This window comes from Carcharhinus amblyrhynchos, chromosome 16 (assembly GCF_965287045.1).
Source record: "Carcharhinus amblyrhynchos chromosome 16, sCarAmb.v2.hapA, whole genome shotgun sequence".
Taxonomy (NCBI): domain Eukaryota; kingdom Metazoa; phylum Chordata; class Chondrichthyes; order Carcharhiniformes; family Carcharhinidae; genus Carcharhinus; species Carcharhinus amblyrhynchos.
In genome coordinates this window covers 21491347-21514271 of record NC_137339.1, presented here as the reverse complement: position 1 = coordinate 21514271, position 22925 = coordinate 21491347, and the positions used below count along the sequence as shown (strand labels likewise).

Genomic DNA, 22925 nt, shown 5'->3' with positions numbered 1-22925 from the left:
TGTAGATAGGGCATGTTCTCCTTTATGCTTCCTGAAATCGATGACAGTCTCTTTCGTTTTGTTGACACTGAGGGAGAAATTATTGTCGCTGCACCAGTTCACCGAGTTCTCTATCTCATTCCTGTACCCTATCTTGTCATTGTTTGAGATCCAACGGTGGCGTTGTCAGCAAACTTGAAAATTGAATTGGAGGGGAATTTGGCCGCACAGTCATCGATGTATAAGGAATTATAGTAGGAGGCTGAGAACATAGCTTCGTGGGGCACTGGTGTTGTGGATGATCATAGAGGAGCTGTTGTTGCCTGTCCTTACTGGTTGTGGTCTGTGATTTAGGAAGTCCAGGATCCAGTTGGAGAAGGAAGAGCTGAGGCCCAAGCCGTGGAGTTTGGAGATGAGCTTTGTGAGAATAATAGTGTTAAAGGCTGAGCTGTAGTCAATATATAGGAATCTGACACAGGTGTCTTTGTTATCTAGGTGTTCCAGGGTTGAGTGCAGTGCCAGGGAGATGGCATCTGCTGTGGACCTGTTGTGGCAAACTGTAGTGGATCCAGATAGTCCGGGAGGCTGGAATTAATTCGTGCCATGACTAGCCTTTCAAAGCACTTCATAATGATGGATGTCAGAGCCACCGGCCGATAGTCATTAAGGCAAGCTGCTTGGTTTTTCTTAAGTACCAGGATGATGGTTGTCTTCTTAAAGAAGATGGAGACCTCAGACAGTTGCAAAGAGAGGTTGAAGATGTCTGCGAATACCCCCGCCTGCTGATCCATGCAGGATCTGAGGGCTCGTCCAGGTACCCCATCTGGGCCAGTCGCTTTCCGTGGGTTGACCTTCGAGAAAGCTGCTCTAATATCTGCAATGGTTGCTCCAATTAGTTCATCTGAATCTAATAATTAATTAGTTTGGCAAGAATCTGTTATCCAGACTAAAGTATCTTGCAGTTTTTATTGTTCAGCTTCACTTGAATATCCATGATAACTTTCCCATGTTATTGTGGTTTCTTAACCTTACACAAAAATGCAAAAATACTGCACTGCTCTTAAAAGACATTAAAGATGAGGCAGTAAAGATAAGGTTTTAGGTAAATATTTTTGTGGCTAGAACAGATGTTTGTACTCAGGTGCTTGTTCGTGCCAGGTATTTTGTGATTTGGCCTAAGAATGCTCGGTGATTGAACAATCCTTCTATGAGATGAGAATATATGCGAGCTTGTAGACTGGTGGAAGGGATGGGAGAATTAGATGAAATTTAATATCTCTAATGGAGGGATCATTTGGTACCAAGGAGTCAGATTTAAAAGTATTGATAAGCACATGAGAACTGGAGAAGGTGTGATTTTAATTTTTGTCAGGTACCAAAGGCAAACAGATTGTCAGATAACCAGATCGATGCTTTTGACAGCCTTATTTATGTAAATGCTCAATATTGTTAAATAACTTAATTCCATCACGATTGACAAAAATTTGTTTGAACATCAAATGAGACCACTCATGCCCTGCCTCCGTTGCAAGCGAGGATGGAGAATTTGGCGTGCAGCAGGAACAGAAAATCCCGCCAGCGTGAACTGCCACAGAATTCCAGCCCAAATTTCCTGAAGATCAAAGGAAATGAACGTAACATTAAATTGAGCAACAGTCCCACGTTCCTTGCTTCATGTGAGGCAATTAATTTAGCTCTATGGATTTATCTAACGTTCCATCAGAAGATGTGCAAAGGATTTGGCTCTTTTTCTTCTTAAATCTATTATGCCTGGCACTCGGGCAGTGATTTTTGCTGCTTTTCAGAGTAGACTGAGGTATGTGGTGGGCATCCTAAGTTGTATGTGTTGTGGCGTAGCATACATAATAGCTAGTCCCATGGCATGCTATCCATTTCATACTGTGTATGAAGCCTTTCTTATTGCAGGCTCAAATTTACTTCTGTGCAATAGGATGCATTTTGAAAGGCTTAAAAATCTTGTTCTTTGCCTACTTAGGTAAAGTGCCTTTTTTCGCTGTGAACACATTTTAGAAGCAGTGAAGAAAACCCAAACAGTTAAAACATTAACCTACTTTCCTTTTTTTAGATGCAGTGTAATCTAATGTGCATTTCTAATACTCAAATTTTATAATACACAAGACTAGAAATCCTTGGTTACATTTTCAAAACTTTCCACTTTAAGTTAATATAAAACCAAGACAGGTTCTTGAAACTGATCTAAGTTGATTGATATGGGCAACCATTAAAAAAAACAGTTTATTTTTTAAAACACTGATTTTTTTTCATAAACAGAAGCAAGCTGATACATGATTTGTATTACTGATAGGAAGCTAAAAAACTTTATGATTGACTGGCATGATTTTTCATTGACGCGTAACAGCAAACATTTTGTACAAGAATGTTGTTATACTGTGTGATTGTTACTTGTTTCTTCATATTTTTCTTTACAGCTTCAGAAGACCAGGAGAACCCCTTCTGAGGATTTCGTAACAGAAAGTCCTGTCATTGACCTCACTACGGAGCCTCTGGAGAGTAATAAGATACCTTCAAATCAGGCAGAAGAATTTGTTTGTGAAAATAGTATTGTGAAGGCTACAGAAGAAACCCCTCAGTACCAGGTAAAATTCTGTTTGAATACTCAGATAAGTATTCTGGTCACCACACTACCAATAGGATTTGGAATCTTTGGAGGGAGTACAAGACTGCTCGACAGACTGGAGGGGCTGATTGTGGACAAGTCCCCAGGACCGGATGGAATGCATCCGAGGGTTCTGAAAGAAATGGCGGAGGTGATAGTGGATGCCTTGGTGGTTATTTTCCAGACGTCGCTGGATTCCGGGGAAGTGCCGGATGATTGGAAAACGGCTAATGTTACGCCGTTGTTTAAGAAGGGTGCCAGGCAAAAGGCGGGGAATTATAGGCCGGTTAGTTTAACGTCTGTTGTAGGTAAAATGTTAGAATCTGTCATTAAGGAGGAAATTGCGAGGCATCTTGAAGGGAATTGCTTGATAGAGCAGACGCAGCACGGTTTCATTAAAGGGAAGTCGTGTCTGACAAATTTACTGGAGTTCTATGAGGATGTGTCTAGGGCAGTGGATAGAGGAGAGCCGGTGGATGTGGTCTTTCTAGATTTTCAGAAGGCGTTTGACAAAGTACCTCACAAGAGGTTATTGCAGAAGGTCGAGGGACATGGAGTTGGGGGTAGGGTGTTAGCGTGGATAGAGGATTGGTTGTCAAATAGGAGGCAGAGAGTGGGGGTCAACGGGTGCTATTCGGATTGGCGGATGGTGACTAGTGGAGTGCCCCAGGGGTCGGTGCTGGGGCCTCAGCTTTTTACCATTTATACAGATGATCTGGAGGAGGGAACCGAGTGCAGGGTGTCGAAATTTGCTGATGACACCAAGATTGGTGGAACGGCAAATTGTGCGGAGGGTGTGGAGAGTCTGCAGAAGGATCTAGATAGCCTGGGCGAATGGGCCAGGAAATGGCAAATGGAATTTAATGTTGGCAAGTGTGAGGTGGTCCACTTTGGTAGGAATAGACTAGAGGGCACAGCCTCAAGATAAAGGGGGGGGTGCGGTTTAGAACGGAGTTGAGGAGGAACTTCTTCACTCAAAGGGTGGTGAATCTCTGGAATTCTCTGTCCGTTGAAGTGGTGGAGGCTGCCTCGCTAAATATTTTTAAGACGCGGGTTGATGGGTTTTTGATAAGAGAGGGGATTAAGGGTTATGGGGAGAGGGCGGGAAAGTGGAACTGAGCCACAACAGATCGGCCATGATCTTATTGAATGGCGGGGCAGGCTCGAGGGGCTAGATGGCCTGCTCCTGCTCCTATTTCTTATGTTCTTATGTACAAAGAAGGTTCACCAGGATGTCTGGTCTCGAGGACATTGGCTATGAAGAGAGGTTAAATAAACTAGGATTGTTTCCACTGGAAAGATAGAGGCTGAGGGGAAACCTGATTGAGGTCTACAAAATTATAAGAGGCGTAGACAGGGTCAATAGTCAGAGGCTTTTTCGCAGGGTGGAAGTGTCAATTACAAAGGGGCACAGGTAATTTGCCCCCTTGTAATGAGAGGGGGAAAGTTTAAAGGAGATGGCAGGGGGACGCTTTTCATACAGAGAGTGGTGGGTGCCTGGAACACGCTGCTAGAGGAAGTGGTGGAAGTAGGCACATTGGCAACATTTATGAAGTGTCTAGATGGGTACGTGAATAGGGAAGGAATAGTGGGATATGGTCCGTGTAAGGGCAGAAAGTTATTTTTTTAGTTTAGTTAGAGTATCATGATCAGTACAGGCACGGAAGGCCAAAGGGCCTGTTCCAGTGCTCTCCTTTTATTTGTTTCTTTGTTCTGTAAAGATTACATGAATTTGGCTGGTCAGTCAAGGTTGACCAATCAGAATCTGCCTGGTTTGAATTGAAACAAAAGCTTGGCAGTTAACTGGTGCATTCTCTAAGGGAACATCTCAACCTCTTAAAGTCCACTTCCCAATCAATCAGCACTTTCTTCTCATGTATTGTAAATGGTTTTTCCCTTTATAATTGGCATTCTTGCAAATCTGTCTTAATGAGCGCAAGGGAAAAAGCGTTGCCAGCATGCCTCTTTTTTTTCAGCAATACTCAAGTTCTGTATTACCACATGGATTAAAAGAGAACTTAATTTGAATGACCTATGTAAAGATTAAATAGTACAGGTTTTATGTTTTAGGACTTGTACTGTAGCAAACCAATTAAAATCAACATTTACTGAGCAATTTTATTCAGCAACCAATACACCAAAGTAACTTCTTAACACAATGGAAAATCCCATACCACATTTGTGCATCGTTCAGCACTCACCTTAGACATGTGGGGGGTGATTCTCCCAAAATAATTCTGAGTGTCAAATTTGCTAATCTGTTTTTTTCAGCAGAATTTTTAAAATGAATCTCTCACATTCTGCAGAGTGCTCTTGTGTGATTCATGGAAAACATCAGGGGGCAGGACCTATTCCCGCTGGAGAGACCAGCAGCAAAGTGCTGAGCGAGCCACTGCGCATACGCCAATCTGTCAGCGCCGGGATCAGCGCATGCGCAGTAGTTCCGCACTGCCAGTCTCCAGATCGTTGGCCAGTCCAGTGACTTCCCCCCCCCCCATCACTGGCCTTGCGACTCGCAAGGCCCAGTCCCACCGCTGGACCCCAGATGTGTCTGACCTTCCCCCTCCGCCCCACCTCAATCCTGCACCTCCCCAGCAGTCCTGATTTCCTAATTTCCCCACCATCCCCACCCACTGGCCATCCCGACTCCCCACCCCCCTGCAGCCCTGATCCCCTCCCAGCAGGTTAACCCTCCTCCCACCCCGATGCCCAGCCTGATCGCTGGCCTCTCTCCCTCTACCACCAACCTGAGTGCAGAGTGGCAATGGGATCCCCCCACCCCACCAATTTTCTTCCCTGAGGCCCTGCCTACCATCAGGCCCTGCCCCATTAAGGCCCACCCCTTTGGCACCACCTGATGCCCCTTGGAAAGTGCCAGGTGGCCTGGCTGGCACTGCCAAGCTGGCAATGCACGGGGCAACCCCCTTATCCCTGACCATCTGGGGGCCTCAACGGCCCCACTTAATCCAGTGGGATTGGGCGCCAGTTCCTCACAAGTGGGGAGCTATTGTAAACCCAGATGGAGTGAAACACTTCTGGCGGTGGGAGAGAAAGTTAGCTGACTTCAGTCCTGGGCCCACTAGTGAAATGCAACTTATGTTATAATGCTGATATAAATAAATTATACAGCTCTGTGCTGATTTCTGACGAGGAGATGACAGCACCGGAAATCCGGCGGCTGGAGACTCACTGGGGCCATGGCACCCAACAAAAGCAGTGCAGCAGGCTAGGAGAATTGCTCCCATCGTCTTAAGTTTAAAATTCACCTCCACCTGTGTTAACAGGATTCTTTAGCCCTCCTTCACCAGGGTGAATCTTTCAGTGTTCTTCTATACACAGTCCTCAGCACCCAACCCTTTGAGAATAACTGAATGGACTCTCCAGTTGTAAATCTCCCTCTGATTATTCACAGTAACACAGTGGTTAGCACCGCTGCCTCTCAATGCCAGGGACCTGGGTTCGATTCCTGGCTTGGGTCACTGTCTTTGTGAAATCTGCATGTCCTCCCCGTGTCTGCGTGGGTTTCCTCCGGGTGCCCCGGTTCCCTCCCACATTCTGAAAGACATACTGGTTAGGTGCATTGACCTGAACAGGCGCCAGCCGGACTGCGGAGGCTAGCGGAATTTCACAGTAACTTCATTGCTGTGTTAATGTAAGCCTTACTTGTGACTAATAAATAAACTTAAAAAAAACTCTAACTATTCACAGTTCTCCTTTCCTCGACCATGGATTTGCTTCTCACCAGCCCTTCACTTGATGATTAGCACAAAAGCAGGCTTTCTTTTCTATGTGGCGGGTTTACTTTCCCCAACAGTCTTTTTTCTTAGGCAAGATCATGAAGAGTTATGGATCAATGGGATATGCAGCAACCATGATCTAATTGAATGCAATCAAATTATCGTGCACTTTGTCCTTGAGTCCATCCCTCCCCACCGTCAGAATCTTCTGGTCTTGCCGAAGGTGGACACTATGGCAAATCCCCCGGCGGTGGGATGGGAATACAACGCAGAACACCCTGGACTTTGGCGGGAGAGACCAAAAGACCATGCCAGTAGCCAGTGGTGAGCTGCCTCAGCTGCCGGAAACATGGGGGTGGGATAGGGCAGAAAATCCCGCTCTGAGTCTGTGAGCTGGATTCTCTGAATTCGCCTGCAACTGGAATTGTCCGGTCCCACTGCAATGGATGGAGATTTGGCTGAGCGCCAGATTCTCTGTTCTCGTTGACAGCGGCTGCAGAATTTCAGCCTATAAGACAGCTGTCTTTTCCTTTATGTCCAGGTATTAAAACTGACACCTGATTTGGAATACCTTGTGACTTGGCATTCCATCCCCTTGGCTACCAGTTCACATCGGCTTATCACTGGGCGGACAACAACACAAGTTCACTTATTTCCACCCCCGCCCTCCCATTCCAGAGCATTCTGTTTTACCTTAAAGAAAAAGAGACAGTTTAAAATATAACCATCTTATAAAATCCAGCACTCATATCACCAGTAATTCCAGAACAATGTAATGCCATAATGCTGAAGATTTGCTGGTGAACATCCTTAAATGTTTATACCCATTAGATATTATTAAGGTCAATACTGAAAATGTTTCTATACCAAATATCCTTACCTTGCACCACTCTAATGTTTTGATGAAGGAGAAAGTTGTGACATGGGCCTTGAAATAACACTGCATTTTAACAAATTTAACATGTGAAATTCCTTCCTATTTGCAGAGCAACAAAATCATTTATTTTAAAAGGGGTATTACCTCATTTGAAAAAAGAATAAAAACGACACAGAATGTGTTAACACTTTTAATTTATGGGATGTGGGTGTTGCTGGATAGGTCAGCATTCATTGCCCATCCTTGATTGCCCTTGAGAAAGTGGTGGCATGCTGCCTTCTTGAACTGATGCGGTCTCTGTTCAAATGGAATGTTTATATCGGTAAGCTTTGACAGATTAACTGCTAAGGCTGGGGTTTCTTGAATCCAGCACAATTTGGCCAAGCGCACAACTGGACCTAGTGTCCACTGAAAACAAGCACATCCCTGCAACCGTCAACAATTTTACAGTATTATTGACACATATTTCAGTATTAAAGTGTATTATGAGCACTATTCAGAAGATAAATGTTTGGACCATAATAAGGAAAAAAATGATGGAGCTGAAAAACCTTTCTTAAAAGTTTGGTATTGATCCATTGTGTGATAAGGTGCCATATGGGAAGGCGGGGGATGGACCTAGTACTTGGCCACAATGAACAGAAGTTTCTAGAGCAGAACGTTGGTGGGTTATAGTTATGTATCTTAGATGCTGGCTTACAGCAACATTAAAGTTAGAAATTTTCAACAATTCTTTTTATTAAGCAGAGTCAACAGGAGTTATGGATCAATGGCGTTAAAACAGAGCAACTATGATCTAATTGAAGGTATAAGGACTGAATAGGAAGTAATGAAAGATTTGCGGTTACATCGGAATAAATTGTGGGCTGTACAATAAGCTATTGACAGACAATATACTGTAATATTTTCACTTCATCTGATTTCGTGGTAATTGTATTGGAAAAAATGTGTCACTTTTTTACAATATGGCATATGTGATTAAATTGACATCTATATTTGCATTTGATTGTGAAAATCCTAAGTTGTTTAAATAATAGATTTAGTAATAATGTTAATTTTACTGTGATATGCAATATTATATCGCCTATTAATTTCCTTCTGATAGGAACAGACAGGCTTTTCTGCAGCTGCATGCATGACTCTAGGATGGTATGTTACCACCTGTGTGAGGCTCAAGGATGTCACTCAGTGGCTGAGCTAGGAAAGAAGTGAAAGAGTAGGACCTCAAAGGTAGTAGTAATCTCTGTTTCACTCCTGTTCCCATGCACTGGTGAGTACAGAAATAGATGATTAGTGTAGATGAACGCATGGTTGGAGAGATGTTGAAGGAAGGAGAGCTTTGTTTCTCAGGGCATTGGAATCATTTCTGGGGGGGGATGAGCCTGCACAAACCCAACAGGCTACATCTCAACAAAGCCAGGAACAATATTGTGACAGGGAAGTTTGCTAATGCAATAAGGGAGTGTTTAAACTAGCTTGTCAAGGGGCTGAGAACCTGAGCATAGGTTCAGAAGAGAGAGAAGCAATGCTGGAAATGGAAGGCAGTAAATTAATAAGGGAACCGTCTGGCACGGTCTCCAGATGCTGTTGGGCAGCACAGTGGCACAGTGGTTAGCACTGCTGCCTCAAAGTGCCAGGGACCCAGGTTTGATTCCCGGCTTGGGTCACTGTCTGTGCAGAGTCTGCACATTCTCCTTGTGTCCGTATGGGCTTCCTCTGGGTGCTCTGGTTTCCTCCCACAGTCTTAAGGATGCGATGGTTAGATACATTGGCTGTGCTAAATTCTACCTCTGTGTACCCGAACAAGCACCGGAGTGTGGTGGCTAGGGGATTTTTCCCACTAACTTCATTGCAGTGCTAATGTAAGCCTACTTGTGACACTAATAAATAAATAAATTTTAAACTTGAACTTTAGATGATATATTGCAGACATGATGGAGAGCACAAGAACTAAGAAAGGTAATCTGATGTCTGGAAAATCAAAGCAGCTCCCTGAGGCTGTTGAACTACAATTGTCAGTCAACAGGGGGCTCCACTTAAACCCTATGTCCTGGGGTCCATTCTGTTCCTGTCCCCACTGGCAGCGCTGAGCTTGTCTCAGCGCCTGTTTCATGCTGACCAGCAGTTAATTGGCCAGCCAGTGTGAAATTATTGTCTGGAGCTGATTGCATACAGGAGTCGATTTCTCATCCGCTTCCAGTGCTGCTGATTGCACACCACCACCACCACCCCCCACCCCCCTGCTGATTGCACACCACCACCACCACCTCGCTCTCTCTCTTTCCTCCTCCTTCCCCCCCCCCGCCAATAAAATTCAGGCAACTGAACAGAAAATGCTGGAAAATCTCAGCAGGTCTGACAGCATTTGTGGAGAGAGAATGGAGCCAACATTTCAACTTTGAATGACCCTTTGTCAGAAGTTCAGGTCTGGTCTACTTGAAAAAGGATATAATGGCTTTAGGAGCACTTCAGGGAAGGTTCACATTCACATAACTCATTCCTGGGGTGAAGGACTTAACCTATGAAGAAAGATTGAATAGGCTAAGCCTATACGCTTTGGAGTTCAGAATAGTGAGAGGTAAGCTTACTGAAACATTTAAGATTCTGAGGGGACTTGATAGGGTGGACACTAGCCGGATGTTTCCTCTTGTCAGGAAAAGTAGAATTCAGGACAAAGTTAAAAACAAGAGATCCTTTTAATACAAAGGTGAGGAGAATTTTTTTTCTCTGAGGATCATTAAGAGTTTAGAATTCTTTTTTCTGAAAGTAGTGAAGACTGAGAAAGGCAAACCTGAAAAAGGTGCTTAGGAAATGTAATGTTTACCTGCTCCAAGTGGAGTTGGCACATTGAAATGTTTTTGGCAGCCTATTTATTTACGTGTACAAATCTTTAAATATTTTGAGCAGTTGCACATACATGGTAACTTCAGAGGGGCCAACTTATACTTGACTTGCGTGGGAACCTCCAAGTTGATGCATGGACACACAGGTTAGAGGGAACATTGATTGTGTGCCTTTGGACTGGCTTCACTATTTGTTCCTTCAAAGCTGTTGCAAAATCTTCCAGTCTTCCAAGTGCTTAGCATGACAAATATATGGGTCACAAGTGAACTGTAGAACAGTTGTCTCAGTGAAATCTTAGTAATGCTTCATAGCAAATCCTGCCAACACAGCCAAATTGAAAGCATGGAAGGTAGGATGCCCATATGGACCCATCAGTTATCCCTGTGTGAAATATAGTAGTGTAGTGAATTCCCTTCAGCAGCTGTTCATCTCGCTGAAAGTAGATAAAAATGCTGGTCAGATTCAATTATCATCGGTCACATGTTTGGCCATCTTGAGCAATAACCTGGTAATTTTGCATAAGATCTTTTTGTTCAGTTTGAAGGGGGCAAAGACAGAAGAATTGAGGGTAGAGTCAGCCTGGACTGCCTCTGGCAAGTAGTAGTTTTATGGTGGAACTGGCTGCGGATGTTCTTACAGCTGGCAGCACAAGCCTTTCAATTGCCTCCATGCCCATACACATCTTCCCCACCAATGTTTACTCGAAGCTGTGTGGTGTCACATCATCCCAAAAATTCTTGCGTAGGTCGTGCACAAGTTGGTCGCTTTAAATCACCGCACATTCGCAACCATGCAAAAAAATCTAAAGGGACTGCACATTTAAAGAATTTGCCTGTGCTTCGGGGGAATAAAAAAGATAGATGTAACATTGTTCTCCATGCATCTTTTCTGAATTTCCAAGTGACCATTCCCTCCACATGCCCTGGTCCACTTCTCAGTTGTCACCAACTCCTTTTTCCTTTCTAGTGGCTCTTTCTTACACATGTGTGAGTTGCAACTCCTGCCATTTAAGCTCCTTCCCATTGTTCAGGATATCAAACACTCCTTCCAAATGAAGCTGTGATTTTCTTGGTATTTCTTTGTATTTGTTGTTGATGATGCACTGGGGAGACAAAGTACAGATTGGCTGACTGCTCTGCTGAACACCCCATTCAGTATGTAAATGTGACCTCAAGATTTTGGTTACCTTTTATTTAATTTCTTGTATCACTCTCATCCTAACTTTTCTATTCTCAGCATCTGACACTTCCAGTGAATCTCAAATTAAGATCCAGAAACAGCAACTCATTTTTCAATTAGACACCTTTACAATTTTCTGAACTCAATACTGAGTTCAACAATTTGAGATCATGATGGCTACCCCCATTTTTCTGAAGGAAACTATTGGTGATGATTCTGCCACTCCTGTTTGTACCTCCTCTAATCCCATCATTTGTTTCTTTACTGCCCCATTATCACCTCCTTAGCCTTGCAGCATCAGTCTTTTAGTTATTTAATCTTGTCTGCCTTCCACCCCATCACAGATCTTCTTATGAAATAGAATCATAGAATTCCTACAGTGCAGAAAGAGGCCATTCAGCTCATCGAGCCGGCACTGACAACAATCCCACTTAGGCCTTATCCCCATAACCCTTAATATTTTACCCACTAATGTCCTGACACTAAAGGGCAATTTAGCAGAGCCAATCAATCTAACCTGCACATCTTTGGACTGTGGGAGAAAACCAGAGCACGTGGAAGAAACCCTCGCAGACACGGGGAGAACGTGCAAACTCTACACAGACAGTCGTCCTAGGTCAGGATTGAACCCGGGACCCTGGTGCTATGAGATAGCAGTGCTAACCACTGTGCCATCCCTCTTTTGTTCTTTTCTCTCTTCCCATATACTCAGCATCTGTACTTGTTTAAAGCCTGTTATATATCTAACTTTTCCAAGTTCTGATGAAATACCCTCAATCTGAAGGGTAACTCTCTTTCTTCCTTTACAAATGTTGTCTGATCTGCTGAGTCTTTCCAGCATTTGTTTTTTTTTCTTGCTTTCGAGCTGCTCTGAGCCTGTGGAGGCAGCTCCTTTCTTCATTGCCAATTAAGTATGCTGCTGCTGTTGGCACAGTTAATGGCATAATGACATGTGAAACTCGTCTGGTTCTGGTGATAGTTGAACTCCCTTGCTTAATGTACTTGATCTTCAGCCAGACAAGAGGTTAGAAATTTGTGTTTGGGAGCACTTTAAAAGGAAACCCAGTATGTGCCAAAAATTGCCAACTGAATCGGCTGTTTTCTGCCTTACAGGTTGTGATTTACCTGTATTTAATGCCTTCATTGTGTATGAGGGTGAAGAATTTAATACTCTTCCGTTGTTGGGTTTGGTGGCAGGGGGCATTTTATCGATGTGGTGGGTGGTAGATGGGGGACTCTGCCATCTTCCTGCCTCTTCGATTAAGTCCATGGTGGGAAAGCTTGTGGATATGGACAAGGGCTCCATTCCGCCACCCCGAGTGACGAGGAGGAGCACGCCATGTGGGAAGTCCAAAAAACATACTCTGCAGGGGTTGCTTGCGAGCTCCTAAATACTCCCTCATTCAAAGGCACTAAGTGCCTGCTTGAGGGACTTGCATTGGGAAGGGTGAAAACCTGCTGAGAACGAGCCCTCTACCCTTGCTTCTAACGTGCTTTCCTATGACCCCCATCCCTCTCCAGCCATTATTTAGGTGTGGCTGAAGTCCCTCAGTGTACATAACTAGCAGCATCCTCCTGGGTGACACGCTGCTGAGCAATGCAGAGCTATTGCTCTCTTATTAGCTGACAGCTCTCAGCAGTCCTTAATCCAGGGGCAGCACTGTTGTTACCTGATTGGCATTTAATGAGGCATGCCTTCCTGAAAAGAGATAATGCAGAGCTTTCACCAGCTCCCTAGCTGGCAGGCAAGACCCAGGATGCCTACATTAGATTCCAATCTGTGGGCAATGCAAAGTGGAATCCAGTGCAATAATCATTAAAGTAAAGTAAAAATAAAGTTTATTTATTAGTCACAAGTAAGGCTTACATTAACACTGCAATGAAGTTACTGTGAAATTCCCCTAACTGCCACACTCCAGCACCTGTTTGGGTCAGTGCACCTAATCAGCATGTCTTTCAGATTGTGGGAGGAAACCGGAGTACCCGGGGGAAACCCACGCTGATACGGGGAGAACTTGCAAACTCTATACACACTGTGACCCAAGCCTGGAATCAAACCTGGGTCCTGGCGCAGTGAGGCAGCAGTGCTAATCACTGTGCCACCGTGCCAACCTCATTACAAGTGGAAGATCCAGCAAAATCTTTAATTCTCAGCTTTATGGACAGCCTGTCCCTCCTTATCAAACATGTGAAAGCAATCTGTTTATTATTTTAAACGCTTCTGTGTAATTGGTTAATTCTAGAAAATTATTGGAATATCTAGTGGGCTAATAATTAGATTAAAAATAAAAACAAATTCTGTCTTCAGGATGGCAAAGGTTATGGCATTGGAGAGCTTGTCTGGGGGAAGATCAAGGGATTCTCGTGGTGGCCAGCAATAGTAGTTTCCTGGCGTACACCTGGCAGAAGGCAAGCTGCATCAGGAATGAGATGGCTTCAGTGGTTTGGAGATGGCAAGTTCTCAGAGGTAAGTGCAAAATAAAAAATAAAGGTGAAGGAAAATTTCAGAATAATTTAACATGTTTACATTATTTTCCCAAACATCATACAGTAGAATTTCTGAGTTTGGTGAAGTTCACATACAAATAGTTAAAACAATTGTAATAGTTCTTGTGTGTGGTATTTTTATGCAAATGTTAACATGCTAAAGAAAAAGAAGTTAATGCCTGTATGAAATGATAAATGTGGGAATATTACATGTACATATGTGAATTTTGCCAAGTGAATGGTCTACCTGAATGTCCTTGATTTATTTGAACTTTGTTGCCTTGGGACAGTTCATCACACTTTCAAATGATTTTGGTCATTATAAATAAATTTTATTCATGTTGCTTTCGATTGTTTTTTGAATCAAGCATAGAGTACATTTTTGAAGAATTAGTCCCATTTTATGAGCAATGCAGTGACTGAAAATTATTAATTGCTAACACAGATCATAGAATATATTTAACATATTAACTATTCCAATTTTGAATATAAATTCCTCACCAAATTCACACATGACTGACTATATGGTTGAGCTCAACAAGTGAAAAGTAGACTTCTCAGGAGTAAAATTTGTAGGCGATAAGAATTGTTTTAGTAGCTAGTTAGGCAAACTCTTGCATCTGGCATGCATCTGTCATACTCTATACATCATGTCAAAATGTCAAAGCTATTTTAAAAAGAACTCATCAACTCTTGCCTTTGTCTTACTCATCTTGGGAACTGCCTAATTACCTTCTGATTGATCTTACGATATGTTTAACCTCCAGTTGACCTCAGCTTTGCCATTTTACTATGACTAAATCTTGTGGTTTTTGAGGGATATTGTACAGAGCTCAATTTTAGCCAGCTATGTATGTCATACTCTGATCTTTAAAAAGTAGTATATCATTTTTCTTCATTCATTCATGTAATGTGGGTGTCATTGGCAAGGCTAGTATTTATTGCCCTTCCCTAATTGCCCTTGAGAAGGTGATAATGCACTGTCTCCTTAACCACTGTGGTCCATGTTAAAAATACTTCCATTGTGCTGCTGTGTAAGGAGTTCAGGATTTTGATCGAATAACAATGAAGGAACAGTGATATATTTTCAAGTTGCAATCATGTATTATCTGATGGGTACGTTGGTCTTCTCATTTGAGCTACCATGGCAAATCAGACACCGAAAGAGAAAATGCTGGAAAATCTCAGCAGGCCTGGCAGCATCTGTAGGAGAGAAAAGGGTTGACGTTTCAAGTCCAGGTTACTCTTTGTCAAAGCTCCAAAGCAGGTATGGCAGCATTTTGACAATCGCTAGGCAAGACTGTTCCCTTCCTGTTGGCGAACATTTCAGCAGTCACGGGCATTCGGCTTCTGATCTTCGGGTAAACGTTTTCCAAGGCGGCCTTCATGACACACGACAGCGCAGAGTCGCTAAGCAGAGACTGACAGCCAAGTTCTGCACACATGAGGATGGCCTCAACTGGGATCTCGGGTTCATGTCAAACTATCTGTAACCCCCATGACTTGCCTGAACTTGCAACATCTCACTTACTGTCCTGTCTGGAGACAATACACATAAGAACATAAGAAATAGGAGCAGGAGTAGGCCATCTAGCCCTTCGAGCCTGCCCCGCCATTCAATAAGATCATGGCTGATCTGTCGTGGCTCAGTTCCACATTCCCGCCCTCTCCCCATAACCCTTAATCCCCTCGCTTATCAAAAACCCATCAACCCGCGTCTTAAAAATATTTAGCGAGGCAGCTTCCACCACTTCAGTGGGCAGAGAATTCCAGAGATTCACCACCCTTTGAGCGAAGAAGTTCCTCCTCAACTCCGTTCTAAACCACCCCCCCTTTATCTTAAGGCTGTGCCCCCTAGTCCCACTGTCCTTTCTGAGCGGGAAGAGTCTCTCCACCTCTATCCTATCCATCCCATTCATCATCTTATATGTCTCAATGAGATCTCCCCTCATTCTTCTAAACTCTAACGAGTACAAGCCTAGTTTATTCAGCCCCTCCTCATAGCTCAACCCCCTCAACTTCGGTATCAGCCTAGTAAACCTCCTCTGCACTCCCTCCAAGGCCAAAATATCCTTGCGTAAGTGCGGCGACCAAAACTGCACACAGTACTCCAGCTGCGGCCTTACCAATGCCCTATACAGCTGCAGCAAGACCTCCCTACTTTTATATTCAATCCCCCTCGCTATGACGGCCAGCATCCCATTTGCCTTCCTGACCACCTGCTGCACCTGCAGGCTGGGTTTTTGCGACTCATGCACAAGGACCCCGAGGTCCCTCTGCACCGTCGCCTGCTGCAGTTTTTCGCCACGTAAGTAATAGTCCTTCCTACCATTATTCCTACCAAAGTGGACCACCTCGCACTTGCCAACATTAAATTCCATTTGCCAGTTCCTGGCCCATTCGCCCAGCCTATCTAGATCCTTCTGCAGACTCTCCACACCCTCCACGCAATTTACCGTTCCACCAATCTTGGTGTCATCAGCAAATTTCGACACCATACACTCGGTTCCCTCCTCCAGATCATCTGTATAAATGGTAAATAGCTGAGGCCCCAGCACCGACCCCTGGGGCACTCCACTAGTCACCAACCGCCAATCCGAATAGCACCCATTAACCCCCACTCTCTGCCTCCTATTTGACAACCAATCCTCTACCCACGCTAACACCCTACCCCCAACTCCATGCCCCCTTACCTTCTGCAATAACCTCTTGTGAGGTACCTTGTCAAACGCCTTCTGAAAATCAAGAAAGACCACATCCACCGGCTCTCCTCTATCCACCGCCCTAGACACATCCTCATAGAACTCCAATAAATTTGTCAGACACAGCTTCCCCTTAACGAAACCATGCTGCGTCTGCTCTATCAAGCAATTCCCCTCAACATCTGTTTAATCTATGCTTAATGCGATCTTCACTCACATTGTCTGCACCTTTAAGACTTGAATAGCAAATTAGCTGATCAGTATTCTGTAAACTGTGTGTGCCTTTCTATGCCCTTCTCTGATCACAACTCTCCACTCACCTGACGAAAAAACAGCGTTCCGAAAGCTTGTGGGTTTACTATCAAATATACTTGTTGGACTTGGTGTTGTGAGACTTCTTACAGCATTTTGAGTCTGCCAGACATGCTGAGATTTTCCAGCATTTTCTCTTTTGGTTTCAGATTCCAGCATCCACAGTGATTTGCTTTAATTATGGCAAATCAGAGAATGGAGACTAGGTTGAAGGGTTGATTAAATGGCTTGCAATTAAAACTGATGTATGCAGCATGCATACGGTGAAAGCTGTGTGGTCATACATAAAGTGATGATGGAGCTGGCCACTGATTCTATGTTGGAAATAATGAGCTTCATGCTCTGTTCAAAGTCTTTTCTAAGTTGATTCTGGACCCTGCCTTCATCTTGACATTGATTGCAGACTTTCTGATACACCAAGACCTTAGTTGTGCACACAAATAGGTGGGGGCGATTCTCCCAAAAAAATTCCAAGTGTCAAATTTGCTTGAAAACTGGAGTAAATCCCTCTGATTTTTTCAGTGGGAGTTTAGACTGGCACTGCCAAGGTGCCAGTGCCCAGGGAGCACCCCCTCCACCCCTGCTACCTGACCCTCTGGGAGGCCCCTGATGGTTCCCTTTCACTCCAATGGGGAGAGGCTGGGTGCCCCACTTAAATCTCACAGCCCGCCATGCTAAAAAATAAGTGCTGTGGGGTGGGAGAATGAAGGCAACCCCATCAAAGGGCATGGGAGGCGTGGTCCTACAGGAGGCATGGTTAGTAAGTTTTCAGATGACGCCAAGATTGGTGGCATAGTGGACAGTGAAGAAGGTTATCTCAGTTTGCAATGGGATCTTGATCAAACGTGCCAGTAAGCGTCGAAAGGCAGGTGGAGTTTAATTTAGATAAATGCGAAGTGATGCATTTTGGTCGATCGAACCAGGGCAGGATTTACTCAGTTAATGATAGGGCGTTGGGGAGAGTTACAGAACAAAAAGATTTAGAGATACAGGTTCATAACTCTTTGAAAGTGGAGTCACAGGTGGACAAAGTGGTGAAGAAGGCATTCAGCATGTTTGTTTCATTGACCAGAACATTGAATATATGACTTGAGACGTCTTGGAGGTTGTACAAGACATTGATAAGGCCACACTTGGAATACTGTGTACAGTTCTGGTCACCCTATTATAGAAAGGATATTATTAAGCTAGAAAGAGTGCAGAAAAGATTTACTAGGATGCTACTGGGACTTGATGGTTTGAGTTATAAGGAGAGGCTGGATAGACTGGGACTTTTTTCTCTGGAGAGTAGAAGGCTGAGGAGTGATCTTATAGAGTTCTATAAGATAATGAAGGACTAGATCAGCTAGACAGTCAATATCTTTTCCCAAAGGTAGGGGAGTGTAAAACTAGAGGGCATAGGTTTAAGATGAGAGGGGAGAGATACAAACGGGTCCAGAGGAGCAATTTTTTCACACAGAGGGTGGTGAGCATCTGGAACAAGCTGCCAGGGGTAGTAGTAAAGACGGGTACAATTTTGTCTTTTAAAAAGCATTTAGACAATTATAGTTAAAAATGGGTAAGATGGGTATAGAAGGATATGGGCCAAATGTGAGCAATTGGGACTAGCTTAGGGGTTTTAAAAAAAAGGGCAGCATGGACAAGCTGGGCCAAAGGGCTTGTTTCATGCTGTAAACCTATATGACTCTATAAGTCCTCACCTGAATTTCTGTAGTAGAACCTGTAGGTGCCCTAGCCTCCTGATGGGCTTGTGTTTGCTCTCGCATTATTATCCTTGCTTTCCGCCCCCTGCTGTCTTGATTAGTCCTGTCTGCAGGCAATTTGTCTCACTCCACCTCTATTCTATCCTCTATGTGGGTATGAGTATCTGAGCTGGTGGTTGAAAGTGTGAAATTGACAAATGGTGCTTCGTTATCATCCTTTTTGTTGTTCCTCCAGTGCAACCTGGCCAGGTTGCACTTTGAGTGACTGAGAGAGGAAAAGCACATGCGTAAGGTTGCGGTGCTGACTGAGGATGAGTAACAGGTGCATTCTTATACTATCTGCAGTTTGTAACTCAGAAATGTATGCAAGATGAGAGAAAGCTGATATAAAGCAACATTAAGAATGGGGACAGCATCACCTTTGATGGCTTCAGACACTTCATTGACTATAGTCTCAGCAATGGGCGTCCCAATAAATAATGGTCACCATTGTTCCTCCAAGAAGGTCAGGATTTGCAGGTGAGCCTATTATTAGGTTCTGCTGTCTCCAGTTATGTTTCCCTTCCAACTGCAAGAGAGAGAGAGAGAAGTGTGTTAGTGAGTTTTGTGTTTGGCTGATGTGGCTGAACAGTTGACAGTATGTGCAAGTTGGTATGAGGCTTGCAGCAGTGCCAATGTGTAAGGGTATAGCACAGAATATGGATTTTAGATATGAAACCTGATATAAATAGTTGCAAAGTGAGTGACAGTGGTGTGATCAATTGAGCAGTGTGAGAAGCTTCTATGTACATGATAACATAAGGCATTTGGAGATTCATTCAATGACCTTGACAACTGGTGTAAGGTTATTGAAATTCTTGTGGGATTACATCCTAAAGTCCTTGGGACTTGCTTGCGGACATTTGCATACATGGCTATCTGCTCCCATTGCCTTCTATGCATCTATCTGAAGAGCATTCTGATCCTACGACTGCATCTCCTCCATCAAGTCTCCAGTACAGCATTTGAAAACTTTGAAGCCCACACTCTCCCACATTATGCCATTGTTCAGTGTTTTAAAAGTCAGATTCAGTTCTTTGTGTCAGATTCTTGTCTCTATTAGACTGGAAACGTTTTTCTCTCCACAGATGCTGCCAGACATGCTGGGATTTTCCAGAATTATCTTGTTATTTCAGATTTCCAGCATCCACAGTATTGTGCTTTTATTAATTTCTTGCGTAAATGCCAGCAGATACTCCAGCCAGAATGTGCCCAAACCCTCTTCTCCCCACTCCAATTCCGCCATTTCGAAGGCATTGCCAGCTAGCTTTCAATGTGTTAGCCAGTTGCAATACTTGCCCCTACTCAGCGGTCCAGCCCCCCAAAAGCACAGATAGTCGTAACTGGATGTGAAATCATTTAAAATAGTTGGTAGCATGAAGCTGGTTTTCTGTTTGTTTTGCAGTTAACTGGAACAGGTTAATTTTGTATTGCAATCTAGCTACTTATTCTTAAGGCTACTGAATTTAGTGCTTATGGATTCATAGAGCAGTGGAGCGCAGAAAGTGGCCTTTCAACTGATTGAGTCAGTGCAGGCTCTTTCTAAGAACAACCTAATTAGTCCTACTGCCCTGCTCTTTGCCTATAACCCTGAAATTTATTTCTCCTTCAATGATTTGTCCGATTCAATGTTGAAGGTTACTATTGAATTGGTGTCCACCGTCTTACCAGGCAGTGTATTCTAAACCCTAACCATCATTGCTTAAAAAGTATTTTTCACGTGGTGCCTCTGGTTCTCTTACCAAGCACTTTGAATCTGTGCCGTCCAGTTAGTGATTGATCCTTTGGTCATTGGAAATGGTTTCTCTTCATTTGCTCTATCTGAGCCTTTCAAGATTTTAAATACCTCCATCAAATCCATCGCAATATTTTAGCTGGCAGTTGGGTTAAGTGATGCTGATGCACTTTTACAGCCATAATGCACTCTGCTATTAACTCCCTCTCATCAATTTGGGTGGGATCATCATTCACACCTATCTGCAGCTCACCGGAGTCAGTGGAATGTCACCCCTATTTGGCAGTATTTGTTGGATGCAAGATCTTGTTTTGGAAGGCACTATTCCAAAACGGATGACATTTGCACTTGGATTATGGGCTAAAAATGTAGGGCTGTCCTAAAAACTTGCAGGTATAGACTTTTTCTGAATGGTTGAGTTATTAACATTTTCATATTTTCTTGTTTTCAAGGTTTCTGCCGACAAACTTGTGCCTTTAACTGCTATTGGTCAGTATTTCCACAGCTCGGCATTTAACAAGTTGATCTCTTACAAAAGGGCTGTGTTCCAGGCTTTGGAGGTAATTGATTTGATTTGATTTATTATGTAACTTGTATTGGTATACAGTGAAAAGTATTGTTTCTTCCGCGCTATACAGATAAAATATACCGTTCATAGAGAAAGAAAGGCGAGCGTGCAGAATGTAGTGCTACAGTCAAAGCTGTGGTATAGAGAAAGATCAACTTAATGCAGAGTAGGTCATTCCAAAATCTGATGGCAGCAGGGAAAAGTTGTTCTTGAGTTGGTTGGTGCTGTCCTCAGACTTTTGTATCTTTTTCCTGATGGAAGAAGGTGGAAGAGAGTATGTCTGGCGTGCTGGCTGCTTTTCCCAGGCAGCAGGAAGTGTAGACAGGGTGAGAGGCTGGTTTGAGTGATGGACTGGGCTTCGTTCAAGGCTCTTTGTAGTTTTTTGTGGTCTTGGATAGTTAAAGTGAGGACAACAATTTTTGGATTTGAAGTCACTCGGTCTAATTCTGAAATCCTTTTCTTCCCTAAGTAGTTGGTTTGATTTCCCCAATTGACTGACCCTAATGTGGAGCAGAATCTTAACATAAGAACATAAGAAATAGGAGCAGGAGTAGGCCATCTGGCCCTTCGAGCCTGCCCCGCCATTCAATAAGATCATGGCTGATCTGTCGTGGCTCAGTTCCACATTCCCACCCTCTCCCCATAACCCTTAATCCCCTCTCTTATCAAAAACCCATCAACCCGCGTCTTAAAAACATTTAGCGAGGTAGCCTCCACCACTTCAACGGACAAAGAATTCCAGAGATTCACCACCCTTTGAGTGAAGAAGTTCTTCCTCAACTCCGTTCTAAACCACCCCCCCTTTATCTTAAGGCTGTGCCCCCTAGTCCTACTGTCCTTTCTGAGCGGGAAGAGTCTCTCCACCTCTATCCTATCCATCCCATTCATCATCTTATACGTCTCAATGAGATCTCCCCTCGTTCTTCTAAACTCTAACGAGTACAAGCCTAGTTTATTCAGCCTCTCCTCATAGCTCAACCCCCTCAACTCCGGCATCAGCCTAGTAAACCTCCTCTGCACTCCCTCCAAGGCCAAAATATCCTTGCGTAAGTGCGGCGACCAAAACTGCACACAGTACTCCAGCTGCGGCCTCATCAATGCCCTATATAGCCGCAGCAAGACCTCCCTACTTTTATATTCAATCCCCCTCGCTATGAAGGCCAGCATTCCATTTGCCTTCCTGACCACCTGCTGCACCTGCAAGCTGGGTTTTTGCGACTCATGCACAAGGACCCCGAGGTCCCTCTGCACCGTCGCCTGCTGCAGTTTTTCTCCACGTAAGTAATAATCCTTCCTACCATTATTCCTACCAAAGTGGACCACCTCGCACTTGCCAACATTAAATTCCATTTGCCAGTTCCTGGCCCATTCGCCCAGCCTATCTAGATCCTTCTGCAGACTCTCCACACCCTCCGCGCAATTTGCCGTTCCACCAATCTTGGTGTCATCAGCAAATTTCGACACCATACACTCGGTTCCCTCCTCCAGATCATCTATATAAATGGTAAATAGCTGAGGCCCAAGCACCGACCCCTGAGGCACTCCACTAGTCACCAACCGCCAATCCGAATAGCACCCATTGACCCCCACTCTCTGCCTCCTACTTGACAACCAATCCTCTATCCACGCTAACACCCTACCCCTAACTCCATGCCCCCTTACCTTCTGCAATAACCTCTTGTGAGGTACCTTGTCAAACGCCTTCTGAAAATCAAGAAAGACCACATCCACCGGCTCTCCTCTATCCACCGCCCTAGACACATCCTCATAGAACTCCAGTAAATTTGTCAGACATGACTTCCCCTTAACGAAACCGTGCTGCGTCTGCTCTATCAAGCAATTCCCCTCAAGATGCCTCGCTATTTCCTCCTTGATGACAGATTCTAACATTTTACCTACAACAGACGTTAAACTAACCGGCCTATAATTCCCCGCCTTTTGCCTGCCACCCTTCTTAAACAACGGCGTAACATTAGCCATTTTCCAATCTTCCGGCACTTCCCCGGAATCCAGCGACGTCTGGAAAATAACCACCAAGGCATCCACTATCACCTCCGCCATTTCTTTCAGAACCCTCGGATGCATTCCATCCGGTCCTGGGGACTTGTCCACAATCAGCCCTTCC

The 22925-nt window shown here is 44.1% G+C and overlaps 1 protein-coding gene across 7 annotated transcripts in view; it reads left to right on the top strand.

Moving 5' to 3' along the window:
* The window catches only part of dnmt3bb.1 (DNA (cytosine-5-)-methyltransferase 3 beta, duplicate b.1), a 245309-nt gene that overhangs the window by 124701 nt on the left and 97683 nt on the right, over positions 1–22925 (top strand). For all 7 annotated transcript variants that reach the window (XM_080204810.1, XM_080204812.1, XM_080204806.1 and 4 more), the window contains 3 exons: positions 2430–2597; positions 13563–13721; positions 20685–20792. In XM_080204810.1, the coding sequence (XP_080060936.1) occupies positions 2430–2597; positions 13563–13721; positions 20685–20792 (435 nt within the window). The remainder of the gene's footprint in view (positions 1–2429; positions 2598–13562; positions 13722–20684; positions 20793–22925) is intronic.